The sequence below is a fragment of the Cyprinodon tularosa genome, unplaced genomic scaffold, assembly GCF_016077235.1.
Source record: "Cyprinodon tularosa strain WSP-4 unplaced genomic scaffold, ASM1607723v1 ctg614, whole genome shotgun sequence".
In the NCBI taxonomy this organism is placed as follows: Eukaryota; Metazoa; Chordata; class Actinopteri; order Cyprinodontiformes; family Cyprinodontidae; genus Cyprinodon; species Cyprinodon tularosa.
In genome coordinates, this window is record NW_024039357.1 from 360,182 (window position 1) to 383,060 (window position 22,879).

Below are 22,879 nucleotides of genomic sequence, written 5' to 3' on the forward strand. Positions count from 1 at the left end.
ACAGCTGTACTGCTCCTTTAAAACCTCAGAGGTCCACAAATTACACTCTCTGATGAACTGTCTGTCCCGGATTCAGCAGTGGTTAAACGACAACTATCTCGCAGTGAATACTAATAAGACTGAGACACTCATTATTGCTCCTGACAGTGCCATCCCTGACATTAAACAACACCTGGGTGATCTATGTTCCTCAGCCAAATCCAGTCTACGTAATCTTGGAGTGATTTTCGATGAGGGGATGTCCCTTGCGCTACACTCAAAACAACTGATCAGGAACTGTTACTTCCATCTGCGCAATATCTCCAAGGTAAGGAAAATCCTCTCTCACGATGATTTGGAGAGAATCATCCATGCCTTCGTCTCTTCAAGACTGGATTACTGTAACAGCCTGTTTACCTGTCTGAGCAAGAGGGAGCTGGGTCGCCTACAAATTGTCCAGAACTCTGCTGCAAGACTCCTGACCCGTACAAATAGGACAGCCCATGTAACTCCTCTCTTGAAGTCCCTACATTGGCTTCCTGTTGCTTTCAGGATAAAGTTTAAAATCCTGGTCCATACCTTCAGGGCCCTTCATGGACAGGCACCTGGCTACATGACAGGTCTGATCCAGCCGTATACGTCGGTCCGTAGCCTAAGGTCTTCAGGTCAAAACCTGCTTATGGTTCCTCGGACCCGTTTTAAAACCCGAGGAGACCGGTCCTTTAAAGCGGTGGCACCCCGTCTTTGGAATGAACTCCCCCTGTCCCTGCGCTCTCTGGACTCGGTGGATATCTTCTAAACACACCTGTTTTCACAAGCCTTCCAAAGCACATAGCGTGTTGTTTTATTCCCTTATTTATTATAGCTTTTATTGCATTTTATCTGTTTTTACTTGTGTTGTTTTTATGTTATCATGTGAAGCACTTTGTGACTTTGTCTGTGAAAAGTGCTATACAAATAAAGTTTACTTACTTTACTTACTTACTTACTTCATGTAAAAGGAGTAAAAGGAGTTGCAGCTTCATGGCTGAGTTACTGTCAATTCCAAACACTTCCATTTTGTTAATATACAGCTGAAATAAACAAAAACATTTTGGAGCTATCACAATTACAGCTTGAAACTTTTTCGCAACAACAGCCTTTTTGCCTAGGTGCTTAATTTTATACACATGCCCATTAAAGCTATTGGAAAAACCAATTTCCTTTATTTGGATGGTTGGCAAATACTTTTGGCCAAAAAAAAAAAAATTATAATAATAATATTCTGATTCTGATTCTGATATATATATATATATATATATATATATATATATATATATATATATATATATATATATATATATATATATATATATATATATATATATATATATATATATATATATATATATTTTTTTTTTTTTTTATATTCTAGAACCAGCTGTAAACATGAATAGTTGCAACAGGGAAATAATGAAGTACATGGGGGGCAGGGGGTGGGGGACATGATGACACTGATTGGAAAGAGAACACAGCCATCGTGACAACAGGTGATGTGGGAGAAACAGAAAGGTTTAAAAACAGCAGTAAGATTTAATCAGCCCAAATGAACTCGCTGTCATGATCTGTATTTTATTCAGGTTATACTTATTCTGAATTTGAGGGTGGTGAGTGTAATTGCTGATTCCATAAATGACCTTTGATTTTTTTTTTTCTTTGTTTGCTTTTCACATGAATATTTATGATTATTAGAGTTTAAGTTTGTTTAAAAAACTTTCCATCATAAGGATTTCCCATTATGTCTCTTAACACTCTAGCATCACGATGAACTCAACACAGATGTCCCATTTTATACTAGGAGCATATTTTGGCACCAAACTGTTAAAGTACCTTTTCTTTTCGATCATACTGTGTCTGTATGTTCTGATCATTGGTTTTAACATCCTGCTGATCTCGGTGATCTGTGTAAATAGGAGCTTACATGAACCCATGTATATGTTTCTGTGCAGCCTGTTTTTTAATGAAATGTTTGGCAGCACAGCACTGCTTCCCTTTCTGCTGGTTCAGCTCCTTTCTGATGTTCATACAGTGTCTATCCCGCTGTGCTTCACTCAGATTTTCTTGATTCATTCCTATTTAGGTGTAGAGTTTTTCACCCTGACTGCCATGTCTTATGACAGATATCTGGCTATCTGCAAACCTCTGCAGTATCAGCAGCTAATGACTGCCAAGGTAATTGCTTATCTAGTTTTAGCAACCTTCATTATTTCTTTTCTTGGTATTGCTATCTCTACATCTTTGAGTTTCTCTTTGCAGCTTTGCAGAAACTTCATTAACAAAGTGTACTGCACTAACTACTCCATAGTTAAACTTGCTTGCTCTGATACAACTGTAAATAATATCTACGGGATTATTTCAACTGTTGTCAGCACCTTTATTCCAGTCACTCTTATTATCTACACCTACAATAGAATCCTTAAAGTGTGTTACTCTGGATCCAGACAGACACGGAAGAAAGCGCTCTCAACCTGCATACCTCACCTGGTCTCTCTGATCAACTATACATTCGGAGTTTCATTGGAAATTTATCAGAGCAGGTTTAACACAGACCATTTTCCACGTTTAACAAAAATATTTTTATCCCTTTACTTTATAGTTTGTCAGCCAATCTTTAACCCTGTGATGTATGGACTGAATCTGTCTGAAGTACGTAAAATCTGGAAAAGACTGCTTTGTGTCAAAATAAAATGATCTGATCTGTTTGTTTGGGTTGGCTGGAAAAAATGTAACTGAAATGAAATAAATGTTTTGTAATTCAAAACCTTTGTCCTCTTTTTTTTCCTTGTTTATTTGCTCACTGAAGTAAAATATATCTGTCATTTACATTATTGAATTATTTTATATCAGTCGTATAATTTTACAGTTTTACGAAAATTCATTGAAATCACGTTTTGCCATCAGATTAAATGTTACATTAAAGAAGGTGAAACAATAACTGCTTCTATTCATTAGCAGATTGTTATTATTTTAATGTTCCTTAGAATGATTGTTATTCACTTGTCTAATGAATTATTTGAGTTGTTTAATCATAAAAGTCCTATAACTTGCTTTGCGCAAAATTCGAAATACATGCAGATTACTGTACTTACTAAATATTTACATACATTATGTAAACTGAACTTATTTGTTTCATGGACATTATTTGTGACTTAACCTTGTTCTGTTTTAGGTTATCCCCAATTAATCATCTATTACCTCACCCTATTTATCAACTTTTAGGTGAGCTTTAAGTCATCATGTAGAAAAGCTACATTCTGTCTTCCTTTTAGACACAATATTTAGTGGAAGCTAGATTTTCGATATGTTCACTTTAAGAAAAATGTGCTCTTAAAGCAATGTGTTTACATTTTTTGCTAATATGCATACAGTGTCTGCATGTAGAAACAATTTAATTAATCTGCTCCTGCTGCAGAAAGAGCACTGTGTGTGCTAAACAGGACTATATTTAGTTAAGATTATAGATTTATTAAATAAAGGAGGTTACAACATATCGAGCTCCAAATCAGCGACAATATCTGCTGTACATTTCTACACAACCAATTATGCTGCCGGGTCTTGCTGGAGGTTTCCTCCTCTTAAAAGGGAGTTTTTCCTCACCCGTGGCCACAAGCCTGCTTAGTGTGAGGGATTGCCTTCGAGTCAATGAGTCGATGCAATCCGCTGGTTTTCCTTAGATAGAAAACTTTGAATCAATTTGACTGGATGATCTGGTGAACTGTTAAGGGCCTTCAGATGATATGTGTTGTGAATTGGCCCTATATACATAAACTGAATTCAATTATTTTAACAGAAACTTCTTCACTGTTTCATTCAAAGCAGTGCTGTGCTGTTTTGTTAGCACTGAAACAATATTAATCTGACTATTTTTTGAAATATATTTAAGATAACAGATAAAAGAGAAATAATTAAAATGTTCATTCTATAGTGTTTAATTCCAAATTTCACTAATGTAAAAGGAGGAAATATTTAAGATAAAAGACAGAATAAATAACCACAACATTTTGTTCACACCTTATTCTCCAAATAAGATACAGTTGAGAATAATACTTATTTTAGCACAATAAGACAAAGCAAAATATGACTACATAATGGGTGTAAAATATAAAATAAAAAGGTGTTCAAGATATTGGTGTAATGTATGAATGTTTGACCAGACACAGGATGAAATACCATCAAACAACAATTTTTCCAGTAATCTCATATAAATGTGTTTTGATATCACATCAAAGCTTAAGGTGGAAACACAACTTTAAAGCTGGCCTGATCCGCGGGCACTTAAACTGGCTCTGGGCATGTGGAATGTCACAGCACTGGCGGGGAAGGAGCCTGAGCTTGTGCGTGAGGTGGAGCAATACCAGCTAGAAAAAGTTGGGCTTGCCTCTACACACAGCCAGGGCTCTGGAACCCAGCTCCTTGAGAGAGGCTGGACTCTCTTCTACTCTGGAGTGACCCACAGGGAGAGGCGAAGGGCGGGGGTGGGGCTGCTTCTCTCCCCCCAGCTCAGCCGTCTCGTGTTGGAGTTCACCCCGGTAGACGAGAGGGTCGCATCCTTTTGCCTTCAGGTTGAAGGGAGGACTCTGACAGTTGTTTTGGCCTATGGGCAGAACGGCAGTACGGAGTACCAGGCCTTCTTAGCATCCCTGGGGAGAGTGTTAGAAAGTGCCCCTCCTGGGGATTCCTTAATTCTGCTGGGAGACTTCAATGCCCACGTGGGAAACGACAGTGACACCTGGAGGGGTGTGATCGGGAGGAATGGGCCCCCAGCTCTGAACCCGAGTGGTGTTTCATTATTGGACTTCTGTGCAAGTCACGGATTGTCCACAATGAACACCATGTTCAGGCATAAGGATGTCCATCGGTGCACTTGGCACCAGGACACCCTAGGCCAAAGGTCGATGATCGACTTTTTAGTTGTATCTTCTGATCTTCGGCCGCATGTCTTGGACACTCGGGTGAAGAGAGGGGCGGAGCTGTCCACCGACCACCACCTGGTGGTGAGCTGGATACGCTGGAAGAGGAGGAAGCCTGAAAGACTCGGCAGGCCCAAACGTGTAGTGAGGGTCTGCTGGGAACGTCTGGTGGAGCCCTCGGTCAGGGACGTGTTCAACTCCCACCTCCGGGAGAGCTTCTCTCAGGTTCCGAGGGAGGTTGGAGACATGGAGTCCGAATGGGCTGTGTTCTCTGCCTCTATTGTCGATGCAGCTGCCCGTAGCTGTGGCCGTAAGGTTTGCTGTGCCTGTCGTTGTGGCAATCCTCGAACCCGGTGGTGGACACAGATAGTAAGGGATGCAGTCAAGCTGAAAAACGAGTCCTATCGAGCTTAGCTGGCTTGTGGGACTCCTGAAGCAGCAAGCAGGTACTGTGAGGCCAAGTGTTTCGCGGCCCGGGCAGTTGCAGAGGCAAAATCTGCGGCATGGGAGGAGTTCGGAAAGATCATGTAAAAAGACTATCAGTTGGCCTCAAAGCAATTCTGGCAAACCGTCCGGTGTCTCCGGAAGGGAAAGCAGTGCTTCACTAACACTGTTTTCAGTGGGAGTGGGGAGCTGCTGACCTTGAAGGAGGATATTGTCGGGCGGTGGAAGGAATACTTTGAGGATCTCCTCAACCCGACAGACATGCCTTCTGTGGGAGAAGAAGAGACGAGGTGCTTGGGGCTGAATTCGTTCATCACCCAGGCTGAAGTCACCAAGGTGGTCAAAAAACTCCACGGTGGCAAGGCTTTGAGGGTGGACGAGATCCGTCCTGAGTATCTTAGAGCTCTGGATGTTGTCGGGCTGTCATGGTTGACACGTCTCTTCAACATCGCGTGGAGGTTGGGAACAGTCCCCCTGGATTGGCAGACTGGGGTGGTGGTTCCCCTCCTCAAGAAGGGGGACCGGAGGGTGTGTTCCAACTATCGGGGAATCACACTTCTCAGCCTCCCGGGAAAGGCCTATGCCAGGGTGCTGGAGAGGAGAGTCCGGCTGATTGTCGAACCTCGGCTGCAGGAGGAACAGTGTGGTTTTCGTCCTGGCCGTTGAACAGTGGACCAGCTCTACACCCTCTACAGGGTGCTTGAGGGTTCTTGGGAGTTTGCCCAACCAGTCCACATGAGTTTTGTGGACTTGGAGAAGGCATTCGACCGTGTTCCTCGTGCTGCCCTGTGGGGGTGCTCCAGGAGTATGGAGTTGGGGCCCTTTACACGTGGCCATCCTTTCTCTGTACAAACGGAGCAGGAGTCTGGTTCGCATTGCTGGCATTAAGTCGGACCTGTTCCCAGTGCATGTTGGACTCCGACAGGGCTGCCCTCTGTCACCGGTCCTGTTCATAACTTTTATGGGCAGGATTTCTAGGCGCAGCCAAGGACCGGAGGGGGTCTAGTTTGGGGAACAGTGGATCTCGTCCCTCCTTTTTGTGGATGACGTAGTTCTGCTGGCTCCCTCCTGCCAAGACCTACAGCGTGCGCTGGGGCGGTTCGCAGCCGAGTGTGAAGCGGCCGGGATGAGAATCAGCTCCTCCAAATCTGAGGCCATGGTTCTCGACCAGAAAAAGGTGGTTTATCCCCTTCAGGTTGAAGGAGAGTCCCTGCCTCAAGTGGAGGAATTCAAGTATCTTGGGGTCCTGTTCACGAGTGAGGGAATAAAGGAGCGGGAGATCAATAGATGGATCCGTGTGGCTGCTGCAATAATGCAGACGCTGCACCGGTCTGTCGTGGTGAAGAGAGGGCTGAGCGAAAAGGTAAAGCTCTCAATTTACCGGTCGGTCTACGTTCCTACCCTCACCTGTGGTCATGAAATCTGGATCATGACCGAAAGAACGAGATCCCGGATACAAGCGGCTGAAATGAGCTTTCTCCGCAGGGTGGCTGGGCTCTCCCTTAGAGATAGGGTGAGTAGCTTGGTCATTCGAGAGAGGCTCAGTGTAGAGCCTGTTCTCCTCCACATCAAGAGGAGTCAGTTGAGGTGGCTCGGACATCTTCTTCGGATGCCCCCTGGACGCCTCCTTCGGGAGGTGTTCCAGGCCAGTCCCAGCGGGAGGAGGCCCAGGGGACGACCCAGGACACGCTGGAGAGACTATGTCTCTCGACTGGCCTGGGAGCTCCTAGGGCTTCCCCCAACAGAGCTGGAGGAGGTGTCAGCGGAGAGGGAAGTCTGGGAGTCTATGTGTAGCCCGGGAATATTTAGCCTCACAGGACACAATAACTGGGGTTCTTAATGTGCAGTATATTTTATTTCCAATTGAAACAGATTAAACAAAGCTGTCTTATTTTCTTACTTTTGTTCAGAAATCAGAACATATGTGTACCAAACATTAGGTAACTACTGCTGAAACGTGGCAACCTCTCAAATAACAGAGGAAAAGCACAAAAAGAAAATACAATGCATAAAAGGCGAACAAAGAAATACGGCAGTGGCCTCTGGCTGCACAAACAAAATACAGAGAGCTGCATTACACCACACTGATTTAGAGCAGATGAAATTGTGATATAACTTATTTTATCAACACTTACATTCCACAGTAACGTCTCAGTTCACTCTTAATACCGGAGCACATCGATGATCAGACATCTTATTATCACGTGCAGGAAATGGCCGCCCCGCACCGCACATACAGGTTCCCTGAACCATCCGTTTCACAAACACACCATCTCATTAAAATACTGACTGCTTATAGCATAAATGAGAATGTACCGACATATTTCAACAAGTGATGTATATATTTACCGTTTTTTCTGCCCAATCTATCTCCCGCAGATAAAACACGTACCAGTCACATCCACGTTCAACACGCAGCATAGCAACACAGGAAGACGACAAGATGCACTTCCTCTCCCGTCTTGGGAAACAGCAATCACCTTGAAACACTGCCCTCTGGTGGTCAAAATGTCCAGCACCTGAGACCAACTACCGGCACATATTTATATATAAAGAACAAATAAAATTACATAACTGAACCAAAATAATTCAATAGCATTGTTACTGTAACATAAAAGAAAACTAACACTTTAAAACAATACAGTCATTCAACCAAACTTTACCACCCGGCTACATATGCTTAGTCTGCTGTCCCCACGACCCGGTTCCGGATAAAGCGGGAGACGACGAGTACGAGTACGAGTGTCACATCCGTAGTTATCTGATCGGTCTAACCTAATGACACTGACCCTCTTAGTCTCGCCTTCGAAATCAACCTCTCCCAGAGCTTTACTAGACTGATACACAGTGTATGTCATATCACTCTGGCCAACTAGATTAATCTGATGTTGACATTAGTACTGTATCCTTACCCTCTAAAAATACAGTGGGCAGTAAACTACATAACCAAAAAAAATGTTTTAAAAGAAAAAAGAGACGCTTCAGACACACCAAGAATGTTGTTTGCTCCATTAAACATTATGTCTTACATCTTGTTTAGGGGGAAAGTTTAGAATTATTAGACTTAATCAATGAGGAAATCACATTTTGACCTATACGTAAGAATATAAAACTGTCACTAAAGATCTGATTTCTGCCTAGGTTCTGGACCAACCAGCATTTAGCCTGCAGACTTGTGGGCTTTCATGTGCTGTTTGGAATAGAAGGGTGTTGGGGTGATATCTATGTCCTCGATTTCAGATAAATTTTGAAGTTCTGTCAAAACTCATTTATTTTTATCATATATAGGTTCCAACCAACATATTGGTTATTTGGTATCTTGGTTTTAAATACAGTAGGTATCTAAATAACTACAATAAAGACTTCCTGACAGTTACACTCTTTGGCAGTTTATTTTTATAGTCATAACAGTCACAACACGTCATCTCAAGGCATCTTACAGTTCACCAGATCATACAGTCAAATTGATTCAAAGTTTTCTATCTAAGAAAAAAACATTTAACTGCATCGACTCATTGACAAAAAAAAAAAAATCCCTCACACTAAGCATGCTTGTAGCGACAGTGGAGAGGAAAAATTCCCTTTTAACAGGAGGAAACCTCCAGCAGAACCAGGCTCAGTGTGAGCGGCCATCTGCTGAGGTCGACTGGGGTTCAAGGAGACAGAAGCAGAGATACAAAAGGCAACTGTAAAAGGCGGCCCCATCCAGGAAACACACAGCCAGGCAGACGAGTTCCAAGACAGCTCCCATGTCAGAGGATGAAGAGAGCACATCCACCCTGTCACAGTCAGAGAAGCAGGACTACACTGAAAAACAGGCAGATCTCCAACATCTATAAACAAAGGTGTTGATGGCAGCAGCACAGCTGATATTTCTCTCCAGGATGGTGTCACAGCCAAACAGGAACAGACGAGGCGAAGCTACTATGAGAAAAAGCAGAGAGAGCAAATGTTAGAGATTGAACTAACAGATTCTGCAGAGTTGGAAAATAGAGATAGAATGAGGCAGAATGATGAAATAGGGGTCCCTATATCCTCCAGCAATCTAAGCCTATAGCAGCATAACTATAGAGATAGTTCAGGATAACCTGAGCCTCTCTAACTACAAGCTTAATCAAAAAGGAAAGTTTTAATCCTACCCTTAAAAGTAGACAGGGTGTCTGCCTCATGGACTAAAACTAGTAGTTGGTTGGTTAATTACATTCTCTATTTGATTCATACCTCAATTGAGCTGTTTGAGATATAATTTCTAAGTCACAAAGATGCAGGATGCCAGATACCACTGACACAGGCCTACCTACAAGGTGTATTGGGGTAACCAGGGGATGGATCTAAAAGAGGATTTTTTTTTCACCAATTTAGATCCTCCCCTACAATAAAACTATGTAACAAGATCAAGAAGCAGAGAACAGGTGTTTAAAAAATCTGAATCATTCACATAATTTTATGATTTTATAATTTATTTTGAGGGCTCCTTTCTAAACCTGAGGTGATCCTACTGAGAAGAACAAATACATAATCTAACAGTAAAAGCATTTATTGAAATGAAAATTGAGTAAAAAAAAGCAGGATGAAAGTTAAACTTTGTGTTCGAAGTTAATAAACCAGTTTAAGGAAGTTATGAGCAGAGTTGCTGAGCTCTGCAGGAGTCAATGTTTAAGGAGGGACAGTTTGGGAAGACTAGAAAGAATATCAATTATCCATTCAGGAGGTAAAAATGTATGGATATGGATATCAGCTTCAGAGGGAGAAAGAAGAGGAGAAGTAGGTAAATGTAATCTTTCATACTTTTGTACAAATTAAAATTAAATAGGAAATGCATTTATTTATTTACACTGAACTGAACCTCCCTTCCTTATCAATGCCTTTCACGTATGACTTTGAACAGTTTCTTTCCTTTTTCTCCTACACAGCTTTACTTTCTGATCACTGCTGCACTTTGTAAATGGTAAAGTTCATTTCACTGTTGTAGGCTGCTCATTCAATGTTGAAAAGCTGTATGCACCAAACATTCATTCTGTATACACTGTGTGTACAGATTATACTAAACTTTGTCCGTCTAAGGTAGGTGCTTATAAATTTAGGTTAAAAGGTCAAAGGTGTATTTCCATAATTTTTAGTATATATTTGCAGAGGAATTTAAACCCCTTACCAAATTTCTTTTTGCAATTAAATATTACAATAACATGTAAAATCAAAAATCAATTTTGCAATTCTTATTTTTTATATGAAAACAAACTAGCTTTATGATGCCCATCTCAGAACCAGCTTCTTACACAGGCTGCGTATTTTGGACATATTCAGGCCGTATAGAACGGGGTTAAAGAGAGGCTGTCCAGTAAGAAAATAAAGTGCTAAAAATATTCTCAGCATTCCAGGAACATGAGTCATGTTAAATCGGCTCTGTACGATTTCAAAGGAAACACCAAAAGAGAAATTGATAACCGAAGCGAGGTGAGGAGTGCAGGTACTGACAGCTTTCTGTCGGGTCTGTTTAGATCCAGAAAAACACACCTTAAGGATCCTCATGTAGGTGTAGAGAATCACAGACAGAGGAACACACACCGTGAGAAAAGTCATAAGAAGTTCATAGATGTTATTGACCCTGGGCTCTTTGCAAGCCAGTTTAATGATGGAGTTATTACCACAGTAAATTGTATCCATGGTATTTCCACATAGCTGCAGAGACGAGCTTAAAATGATTGTTCCCCCAACAGCTAAAAATGGTGGAAGCCAAGTAATGGACACCAGGAAGGCAATTTTCTGTGAAGTCATCAGTGAATTATACTGCAGAGGATGACAGATAGCAACATATCTGTCATAAGACATAACTGCTAAGCTGGTAAACTCTACACTTGCATAACTATAAACACAGAAAACCTGTAGGAAACAAAGAGGAACAGAAATATTGTGAACATCAGAGAGGATGTGAAGCAGCATGAAGGGAAACAAGCTTGTGCTGCCGTACAGTTCATTGACAAACAGGCTGCACAGAAACATGTACATAGGCTCATGTAAGCTCCTGTTCACACAGATAACAACGATCAATAGAACATTAGAACCAACGATTAAAACATACAGAAACAGGACGATGAAGAAAGAGAAGTACTTCAATGAACCTGTGTCAATGTAGGCAGTTAGAGTGAAATATAAAACCTGAGTGGAATTCATTTTCATCCTTGTATTAGTTTGTAATTCAATCATAATTATGACTCAGTGGGTGAACTATTGAACAAAAATATCCATCTGTATATATATCTGTAACTAAAATAGTTAATAAAATTAACACATTAACACAATATCAAATATATAAATGGTGTGTGTTTTTAACAAAGCAAGAAGAGATCAATCAATAAACTGTGGAAAAGCCACACAGCTGCAGGCAGCAACAATTTAGGACCTGTGATGCATGCTAAGGCTAATAACTGAGCTTAGATCTGCTTCTGCTTCTCTTAAAGAGCCCATCCAGAGAGACACTCCCATCAGCAAACTTTGATGGTAATGGAAACAGCAGTTGATTTTAGTTTACTGAATTACTAGAACCAGTTCATCACAAGGAATCATTAAAAGGATTCGATCAAAGAATTACAGTTTAAACAAACCTACACACATATTTGGGGCTTTTAGATTTTAAAAAGAAACTAGCATGGCTTTGGTCACATTAAATGCACTATTGAGAGTTTCAACTTTCAGGCTTACAACAAAAGGACCCAGTATTCATGGCAGAAAGGCAGATTTAACAAAGCAGAAATGCAGAGAATAGCTTCAGAGTCTAAGGCAGGAACCCCTGCAGGTTAGACAGGTTAGTGACCACGTCTATCTGGCGGAGGATGATTACAAACGTGTGAGTCCCTAATCTGGTCTTACAGTTCAGTCTGAGCTCAGAGGACGAGGAAGGTTTTAGCCAGTACGCTGCCAACGAGCCGTGGTGCGTGCCGCTCCGAGAGTCCAAGGCGCTGGTTTCTAGGAGGTCGGGGGACAGGCAAGAGATCAGATCCAAGCGGAAGAAGGAGACAGGATAATCCAGAGGGCAGGGCCAAAGTCGGTTTTGAAGAAATCCTCGGTAGTCAGTGCCAGGAGATCAGAGGTCTGAAGAGGTGCCGAAGGAAAATCCAAAACAGAGTCGGGAATCAGTTCCAGGTTTGGTAAATTGGCTGTTCAAAGACAGGTCACACAAACAGATCAGAACAGGGACAGACAGGCTTAGAGGTCCATAGGCAGAATTAGTCAGGATCAGGCAATCTGTTACACTAAGGTACGCTAGAGAACTCTCACCACAGGCTTGAATAATCTGGCACTGCTGACTGGTCGGAAGACTGGTAAAATAGAGGCTGAAGCAGTTGGAACAGATGAATGGTAATGACAAATGGGCGGAGATAGGCAGGTGAATGAAATGAGTAGTCCGGCTAATCACCAGCACCCAGATCATGACACGCAACTGCATTTTCTGATCCTTTACCTTAAAAATAGGTAATTCAAATCAGTTCTAGAATACCTTATTGATTCGAAAGAGAAATTAAATGTGTTAATTTATAGGGTTTTGTTATGAGTTCTAGAAGGTGATAGCTGTAGGCTGGAATGATCACCTTTAGTGGCGAGAAGCTGGAGAAGCTTTGACTAAATGGAGATTTCTGAAAAGCATGCTGGGATTGTCCATATTGATCTTTATTTTATCAAAGATAATTTTTTGTGAAATAATCTCCAGATGTTCAGGAAGGGTTCCCTGACCAATGCAGGTTTTCTCCTTAGCTTTTTATCTTTTTGCAGTTATTTGCTGTGATGCTGTTACCCCAACATACGTTAGCAGAAGAGATCACATTCTCTATAACAGAAACATAGATGATATGTGGCACTTTGATGTAAAAATGACAGATGTAAGCTTCCTCTAGACGAAGAGTGCCCTTTCTTGTGAACCAGTTCCTTACCTGGTCGAGTCTGTTGTCCACGAAAAAAAAATTTGATATTAATAGATCCTTTACCTAAAAAAAAAGTCTGATCAGCAAGGAATAACCAATGGGTCTTTATTCCTACCTAAAACTAAGACGTTTGCTGTGATTTAAAGAATTTAGCATGAATTAGTAAAAAATATGTAATTTTTGTTGCAATCACTGAGTCCAGAAACAGCCATTTTTGCCCACATATAGTAACACCTCACTACTGACATCTTCCAGCAGTGATGTCACGGTGCGGTAAGCCTAGTGCCATTCTCCCTGCTTTACAAGAGAAAAATCATTGGGAACTACTAAGACACATCTGCAATCAACAACAACCATTTAAGATTAAGAGCACTTCACCATTGAAATTCACCAGAGCTATAGCTAAATTGATAATGCCCGTGTGTGGCAGTAGGATGTTGTAATACATCAGGTAAGAGTGAATAAAAAAATAGTTGTCATCGAATTCTGGCCAGAAAAAAAAACATATTATTAATCCACTACTCTGTCCTTTGCATAGTGCACTGGTCGTTGCCATTATCGATAATAGCGCGTTGTGACAGACACCAGATACAGAACTGGGACTTGCTGAACAGCCAATACTGCATCGTGACATCACAAACCGGCAGGGGGCAGTAGTGTTCTTTGACAAACATGGATGTCTCCAGTTAAGCACATTCAAATGAAAATACTCTTAATTAAAAACACTTATTGAAAAATATGTAATAATATCATACTTAAACTACTTTCTGAAGTTTGTATTCTGAATGTGACCGGACTTTTCCTTTTAAGGATCCTTTACCTGTTGTATAATCAAATCAAATGCCTCACATAATCAAGCTCTTCAGAATTTCAACCCAGGGAATAATAACATGGTTTATTAACATGTGGATTCTAGATATGGAGCAAACCCGGATCCCAACCTTTACAATGAATGTGTAAAACTTCAAAAAATAATTTTAATTTGACTACATCTACGAATGCTCTAATTCAACTAACCAAGACAAGGCGGCGCTTTTTTGAATCTGGCGACAAAGCGGGTAAACTTTTAGCTTCCCAAGCACAAGCTCAGGCAACCTCCAAATTAATCCCATTCATCAGATCAGCCACAGGAGAGATTCTTTCTGATCCCAAGAAGATAAATGACAGATTTGTGTCATTCTATTCAGATCTTTATACTTCCCTGGCCCCTATCACTATAATGGAAGTGTAAGAATCTATCAAGTCTTTAAGCTTGGGCAAGTCTCCTGGCCCTGACGGTTTCACTTCAGAATACTATAAGGTCAATGGGGATCTTTTGGCTCCAGTATTGACTGACATATATAATGACCTGCCTAGCACCTTATCAGAAGCAACAATATCGCTGATTCTTAAGAACGACAAAGACCCTTCACTATGCAGTAACTATAGACCTATTTCCCTCCTAAATGTAAATTTGAAGATTTTATCTCATATTCTAGCAACCCGTCTCCAACGAGTACTTCCCCTTATTGTTTCATCAGATCAAACAGGCCTTATGACTGAGTGACTGTCATTCCATAACACCAGTTGTCTTCTAAATATTATCCATACGCCAGGCACTGTTGTGGTTCCAGTTTGTGGTGTTAGTTTGTGTTCATTTTCAGTTCCACGGTTCATCCACCAGATGGTGCCATTGGCTCACTTCTGTCTTGGATGGCTTGCCTACGCGTCTCTATTACCCAAACCTGCAGTGAATCTCTCATCACCTCAGAGGAGTATTTGAGCAGCTGACTGTCATCACCTCTTCGCCAGAGTGTTTGCCTGTTTTGTGTACTAGCCCCTCTGAGCTTTTGCTGAGTGAATCTTTGAACTTTTCAAGTGAATTCATGCTCTTCTCTTTGTTTTGTAAATCATCGGCAGGAAACCTACAGATCCTCAGGGATTTTTCAAGTCCTTCCAGCCCTGGAAGAAAACCTCTTGAGACGCTAAGAGTTCCACTGCTCACCTCTTCTGAACTCCAACCACTTCAAGATTTCCAGTTGACAGTCTGCTACGCTGCTCCTCTGCACTAGGTAGGGATGCCCTTAGTCTCCTTTGCCATTTGCTATCGTAATAGAGCCTCTGGCCATCTGGTTGCGTGCTGAGGAGGGCTTTAAGGATATTCTGAGATCTGGTGTAACCCATAAGGTGTCCCTTTATGCGGATGACTTACTCTTATACATTTCTGATCCTCATACATCTCTCCCAGTGCTCTTTAAAATTCTAGAACAATATAGCAAGCTTTCTGGATACAAGTTTAACTACCAGAAAAGCCAATTATTTCCCTTGAACTCTCCAGCAAGGAAACTTCCATGCTCAATCTCACCCTTTAAATGGGTGGAAGCAGGGTTTTGTTATTTGGGGATATTTATTTGTTCTTGTATGTCTAACATGAATAAGAATTTTCACCTTTATTAGAGAATATGCAGAAAGATTTCGACCGGTGGTTCCTATTACCATTATCTTTGGGTTGACCGTGACTGGCTAGATGTGCTCTATTCATCCTCTGGCATTGGAGCTGGCTCGGTGCTCGTCGGCCTGGCTGTGTGTTTCCTGAACGGGGCCGCCTTTTGCAGCTGCTTTTTGTGTCTCTGCTTCTGTTTCCTTTAACCCCAGTCAGCCTCGGCAGATGGCCGCTCACACTGAGCCTGGTTCTGCTGGAGGTTTCTTCGTGTTAAAAGGGAGTTTTTCCTCTCCACTGTTGCTACAAGCATGCTAAGTGTGAGGGATTGTAACTGAGTCAATGAGTCAATGCAATCAACTGGTTTTCCTCAGATAGAAAACTTTGAATCAATTTGACTGTATGATCTAGTGAACTGTTAAGGGCCTTGAGATGATATGTGTTGTGAATTTGCCCTATATACATAAACTGAATTGAATTATTTTAACAGAAACTTCTTCACTGTTTCAATTAAAGCAGCGTTGTGCTGTTTCGTTAGCACTAAAACGATAATAATCCGACTATTTTTTGAAATATATGTAAGATCACAGATAAAAGAGAGATAATTAAAATGTTTATTCTATAGTGTTTAATTCCAAATTTCACTAATGTAAAAGGAGGAAATATCAAAGATAAAAGACAGAATAAATAACCACAACATTTTGTTCACACCTTATTCTCCGAATAAGGTTGAGAATAATACTTATTTTAGCACAATAGGACAAAGCAAAAATATATCTAAATAATGGGTGTAAAATATAAAAGAAAAAGGTGTTCAAGATATTGGTGTAATGTATAAATGTTTGACCAGACACAGGATGAAATACCATCAAACAACCATTTTTCCAGTAAACTCATATAAATGTGTTTTGATATCACATCAAAGCTTTAGGTGGAGAAACAACTTTAAAGCTGGCCTCTGACAGGTAGTTTCTGTTAGACAGTGAAATTGTATTTTGTTGGCTCAAAGCCCGTCTGCTTGGCTGTGTGTTTCCTGGACGGGGTCGCTTCTGTCTCCTTGAACCCCAGTTGGCTTCGGCAGATGGCCGCTCACACTAAACCTGGTTCTGCTGGAAGTTTCTTCCTGTTAAAAGGGAGTTTTTCCTCTCCTGTCGCCGTAAGCCTGCTTAGTGTGAGGGATTGCCTTCAAGTCAATAAGTCGATGCAATCAACTGGTTTTCCTTAGATAGAAAACTTTGAATCAATTCGACTGTATGACCTGGTGAACTGTAAAGTGCCTTGCGATGACTTGTGTTGTAAATTGGCGCTATATAAATAAAATTAATTGAATTGAAAATTGAATTGAATTGTTAGTCACAGAAAAAAAGGCTGTGAGGGACAACAGGAGCTAGGATCAGTATAGGAAAAATTTAAATCCAGGTCAGATTTCCCTAAGATAAACAAATTTTCCTTTGATCTGCACACATAGGTAAGCAACATGCCTTTGGAATAAGATGAAAGACATTAAAACTAATTTTTTAAAAAGGATTTACTACTGTATCTATTTTTGACTGGATATGTTTCACAGACCTATTTAGAGTTTTTGTGTCACATCCGTAGTTATCTGATCGTTCTAACCTAATGACACTGACCCTCTTAGTCTCGCCTTCGAAATCAACCTCTCCCAGAGCTTTACTAGACTGATACACACAGTATGTCATATCAGTCTGGCCAACTAGATCAATCTGATGTTGATATTACTACTGTGTCCTTACCCTCTAAAAATACAGTGGGCAGTGAACTACATAACCAATAAAAATTTTGTAAAAGAAAAAACAGATGCTTCAGACACATGAAGAATGGTGTTTGCTCTATTAAAAGCATTATGTCTTACATCATGTTTGGGGGGAACATTTAGAATTATTAAACTTAATCAATGAGGAAATCACATTTTGACCTGTATGTAAGAATATAAAACTGACTCTAATTTGATTTCTGCCTAGGTTCTGGACCAACCAGCGTTTAGTCTGCAGACCAGTGTTGTAGTACTCAAGATCGGTCTTGGTCTCAAGACCGGTCTTGGGACCATTTTTTGATGGTCTCGGTCTCATCTCGGACATGACCGCATTTGGTCTCGGTCTTGTCTCGGTCTCAGGCGCTGAGGACTCTGCATTTTATTTCAAGACCACAACTGTGGAAATAATGCTAATCATCAGAATATTATCAGTTTCTTTAAGATCCTTCTTTTTATTAGATGCTTGGATTCAAATCCAAGCAATAACCTGTCTCATTGGTAAATGCAGTGAAGGAGATCAATCTATTTTTTCAACAAATTATTTGTCTCATAACATATTTCTCAACTTGGTGACAGATATAGATTTATTTAAGAAAAGTTATATAATATAGCTTTAATCTGTATATGAGAGAGAAACAAGAGAAATGGTTGGCTTTTTTTTTCAGTTTTACACATTCTACAGAATTTTGCACATTGTTTTGAAATAGCACATTTAAAAACAACATAAATGTATGTACTGCTCATGAACGGCAGAGAAAATACAATTTTGATCGACTTTGATTAATTGTTTGAAATTCTGTGATTACTACACAGAAGTACTAAATAAAGATGTTTATGTTTAGTCCAGTTCTGTGTGTTAAATATCTAGGTGTTTTTATGTGAATGTGGGTCTTTTAAATCAATTTTTGTGATTTTGATCATGTTTCACATTTTATTGTCACATACTGGCACTGGTCTTGGTCTTGTCTTGGTCTCGGGTTAGGTGGTCTTGACCACAACACTGCTGCAGACTTGTGCGCTTTCATGTGCTGTTTGGAATAGAAGGGTGTTTGGGTGATATCTATGTCCTCGATTTCAGGTAAATGTTGAAGTTCTGTCAAAACTCATTTATTTTTATCATATATAGGTTCCATCCAACATATTGGTGTCATGGTCTTGGTTCTGTTCTTTACTTTGCTCCTTGTTGTCTAGTTTTATTGGTTTAATTTCAGTTTTGTTGTAATTTCTAGATTTATGTTAGTTCTCTCCAGAGACTCTGCCTCGCCTCCGGCCCCACGGCCGCCCTCCAGAGACTCTGTTTGCCCTCGCCCACCTTTGGTGGGTTGTTTTGGTTTTTATTTGAACTCTGCATTTGGTTTGGTTTTGTGCCCTCCTTCCTGGTTCCCCCTCCGCTCTCCCTGGGTTGGTTATTTTGTGTTTCTGGACATTTTAGGGCGTCTGGGATCCGCCCTTAAGTGGGGGGGCACTGCCATGGTCTTGGTTCTGTTGTTCTTTACTTTGCTCCTTGTTTTCTAGTTTTATTGGTTTAATTCCAGTTTTGCTGTAATTTCTAGATTTATGTTAGTTCTCATGTTTTTCTGTTGTCCTCTATTGCCCTCTTGTGTGTGTGTGTTCCTTTCTCCTTGGCTCCCTCGTTGTCTCCTCTCACACCTGCTCCTTGTCTGCTCGTTAGCCCTCCCTTTGTCTCTCTCTGCTATATATGCTCTCCCTCTGCTCTCACTCTTTGTTGGTTCCTTGTCTTTGCTGTCTTCCCATGATGTGGTCTACGTTCCTCGTATCTCCCTGGCTCCTCGTGTTTTGTTTCCCCAGATGTCTCCATAGTTCTGGTTTGCTTTATATTTTTCATGTTGGATTTTGGATATTTGGATTCCCGTCTCTGTTACCTGTGTTTGTTTCATTAAAACTGCAAGAGATCTCTTCAGCCTCTCGGCCTCTGCGTTTGGGTCCTCAAACCACAACTAAACCCTGACAATTGGTTATTTCGTATCTTGGTTTTAAATACAGTAGGTATCTAAATAACTGACAGTTACACTCTTGGGCAGTTTATTTTTATATAATCATAACAGTCACAACACGTCATCTCAAGGCACCTTACAGTTCACCAGATCATACAGTCAGATTGATTCAAAGTTTTCTGACTAAGAAAATAACAGTTGATTGCATCATCTCATCGACTTGAATGCAATCCCTCACACTAAGCATGCTTGTAGCGACAGTGGAGAGGAAAAATTCCCTTTTAACAGGACGAAACCTCCAGCAGAACCAGGCTCAGTGTGAGCGGCCATCTGCTGAGGTCGACTGGGGTTCAAGGAGACAGAAGCAGAGATACAAAAGGCAACTGTAAAAGGCGGCCCCGTCCAGGAAACACACAGCCAGGCAGACGAGCTCCAAGCCAGCTCCCATGTCATAGGATGAAGAGAGCACATCCAGCCAGTCACAGTCAGAGACACAGGACTACACTGAAAAACAGGCAGATCTCCAACATCTATAATGAAAGGTGTTGATGGCAGCAGCACAGCTGATATTTCTCTCCAGGATGGTGTCACAGCCAAACAGGAACAGACGAGGCGAAGCTACTATGAGAAAAAGCAGAGAGAGCAAATGTTAGAGATTGAACTAACAGAATCTGCAGAGTTGGAAAATAGAGATAGATTGAGGCAGAATGATGAAATAGGGGTCCCTATATCCTCCAGCAATCTAAGCCTATAGCAGCATAACTATAGAGATAGTTCAGGATAACCTGAGCCTCTCTAACTATAAGCTTAATCAAAAAGGAAAGTTTTAATCCTACCCTTAAAAGTAGACAGGGTGTCTGCCTCACGGACTAAAACTAGTAGTTGGTTGGTTAATTACATTCTCTATTTGATTCATACCTCAATTGAGCTGTTTGAGATATAATTTCTAAGTCACAAAGATGCAGGATGCCAGATACCACTGACACGGGCCTACCTACTAGGTGTATTGGGGTAACCAGGGGATTTTAAAAAAGGATTTTTTTTTCACCAATTTAGATCCTCCCCTACAATAAAACTATGTAACAAGACCAGGAAACAGAGAACAGGTGTTTAAAAAAATCTTAATCATTCACATAATTTTATGATTATATAATTTATTTTGAGAGCTCCTTTCTAAACCTGAGGTGATCCTACTGAGAAGAACAAATACATAATATAACAGTAAAAGCATTTATTGAAATGAAAATTGAGTAAAAAAAGCTGGACGAAAGTAAAAATTTGTGTTCGAAGTTAATAAACCAGTTTAAGGAAGTTATGAGCAGAGTTGCAGAGCTCTGCAGGAGTCAATGTTTATGGAGGGACAGTTTGGGAAAACTAGAAAGAATATCAATTATCCATTCAAGGTAAAAGTGTATGGATATGGATGTCAGCTTCAGAGGGAGAAGGAAGGGGAGAAGTAGGTAACTCTAATCTTTGTTCATTTCAATGTTTATATCTCCTCTTCAACTGTTTGTTGAATTCCAAATTCAGCAAACAGTTATAGGAACACATATCTATTTTTTGCTGGTGTTTTTCTGGTGGTGTTAAGAATGTCCTATGAAAATAATTATTTTCTTTTCTCTATATGTGTTATATTTCTGTCAAAATTTCATCATGACACTTGTCATCACAATTGTTGCTGTTAATAATCACAATGAAGATTCTTGATTTTGTAAGCCCTTTCAAACTAAAACTTTCTGAGCTGCTCTTTGCGTTTTTCTCTACTGATAACTGAAAAGTCAACATTGTACTTTCAATTTTAAAATCATACTTTTTTTACAAATTAAATGTAAATAGGAGATCCATTTATTTATTTGCATTGCACTGAACCATTCCTTATCAATGCCTTTTGCATATGACTTTAAACAGTTTTTTCCTTTTCTCCTTCACAGCTTTACTTTCTGATCACTGCTGCACTTTATAAATGGTAATGTTAATTTCACTGTTGTAGGCTGCTATTCAATGTTGAAAAGCTGTATGCATCAAACATTCATTCTGTATACACTCTGTGTGTACATATTAAACTAAACTTTGTCTGTTTAAGGTACGTGCTTATAAATTTAGGTTAAAAGGTCAAAGGTTTGTTTCCATAATTTTCCGTAAATATTTGCAGTGGAATTTAAACCCCTTACCAAATTTTGTTTTGCAATTAAATATTACAATCACATGTAAAATAAAAAATCAATTTTGCAATTCTTATTTTTTATATGAAAACAAACTAGCTTTATGATGCCCATCTCAGAACCAGCTTCTTACACAGGCTGCGTATTTTGGACATATTCAGGCCGTATAGAACGGGGTTAAAGAGAGGCTGACCAGTAAGAAAATAAAGTGCTAAAAATATTCTCAGCATACCAGGAACATGAGTCATGTTAAATCGGCTCTGTATGATTTCAAAGGAAACACCAAAAGAGAAATTGATAACTAAAGCGAGGTGAGGAGTGCAGGTACTGACAGCTTTCTGTCGGGTCTGTTTGGATCCAGAAAAACACACCTTAAGGATCCTCATGTAGGTGTAGAGAATCACAGGCAGAGGAACACACAACGTGAGAAAAGTCATGAGGAGTTCATAGATGTTATTGACCCTGGGCTCTTTACAAGCCAGTTTAATGATGGAGTAATTACCACAGTAAATTGTATCCATGATATTTCCACAAAGCTGCAGAGAGGAGCCTAAAATGATTCCGCCCCCAGCAGCTAAAAATGGTGGAAGCCAAGTAATGGACACCAGGAAGGCAATTTTCTTGGAAGTCATCAGTGAATTATACTGCAGAGGATGACAGATAGCAACATATCTGTCATAGGACATAACTGCTAAGCTGGTAAACTCTACACTTGCATAACTATAAACACAGAAAACCTGTAGGAAACAAAGAGGAACAGAAATATTGTGAACATCAGAGAGGATGTGAAGCAGCATGAAGGGAAACAAGCTTGTGCTGCCGTACAGTTCATTGACTAACAGGCTGCACAGAAACATGTACATAGGCTCATGTAAGCTCCTGTTCACACAGATAACAACGATCAATAGAACATTAGAACCAACGATTAAAACATACAGAAACAGGACTATAAAGAAAGAGAAGTACTTCAATGAACCTGTGTCAATGTAGGCAGTTAGAGTGAAATATAAAACCTGAGTGGAATTTATTTTCATCCTTGCATTAGTTTGTAATTCAATCATAATTATGACTCAGTAGGTGAACTATTGACCAAATAAATCCATTTGTATATATATCTGTAACTAAAAGAGTTAATAATATAAACACATTAACACAATAACAAATACATCAATGGTGTGTGTTTTTAACAAAGCATGAAGAGATCAATCAATTAACTGTGGAAAAAGCCACACAGCTGCAGGTAGCAACAATTTAGGACCTGTGATGCATGCTAAGGCTAAT

The 22,879-nt window shown here is 40.3% G+C and overlaps 3 protein-coding genes across 3 annotated transcripts; 1 reads left to right on the forward strand and 2 right to left on the reverse strand.

Annotated features, from left to right (window-relative positions):
- The first annotated feature begins 1,584 nt into the window (after nt 1-1,584).
- Nucleotides 1,585-2,754, forward strand: LOC119798238 (putative gustatory receptor clone PTE03). Its single transcript, XM_038307588.1, has one exon. The coding sequence runs from the start codon at nt 1,783-1,785 to the stop codon at nt 2,707-2,709; it is 927 nt and encodes a 308-aa protein (XP_038163516.1). The 5' UTR covers nt 1,585-1,782; the 3' UTR covers nt 2,710-2,754.
- Nucleotides 2,755-10,616: 7,862 nt separating this feature from the next.
- Nucleotides 10,617-11,616, reverse strand: LOC119798223 (olfactory receptor 11A1-like). The gene has a single exon (XM_038307572.1). The coding sequence runs from the start codon at nt 11,574-11,576 to the stop codon at nt 10,617-10,619; it is 960 nt and encodes a 319-aa protein (XP_038163500.1). The 5' UTR covers nt 11,577-11,616.
- A 10,083-nt stretch (nt 11,617-21,699) lies between these two features.
- LOC119798224 (olfactory receptor 11A1-like) lies at nt 21,700-22,659 on the reverse strand. Its single transcript, XM_038307573.1, has one exon. It carries the CDS (start codon nt 22,657-22,659, stop codon nt 21,700-21,702), a length of 960 nt encoding a protein of 319 aa, XP_038163501.1.
- Nucleotides 22,660-22,879: the final 220 nt, after the last annotated feature.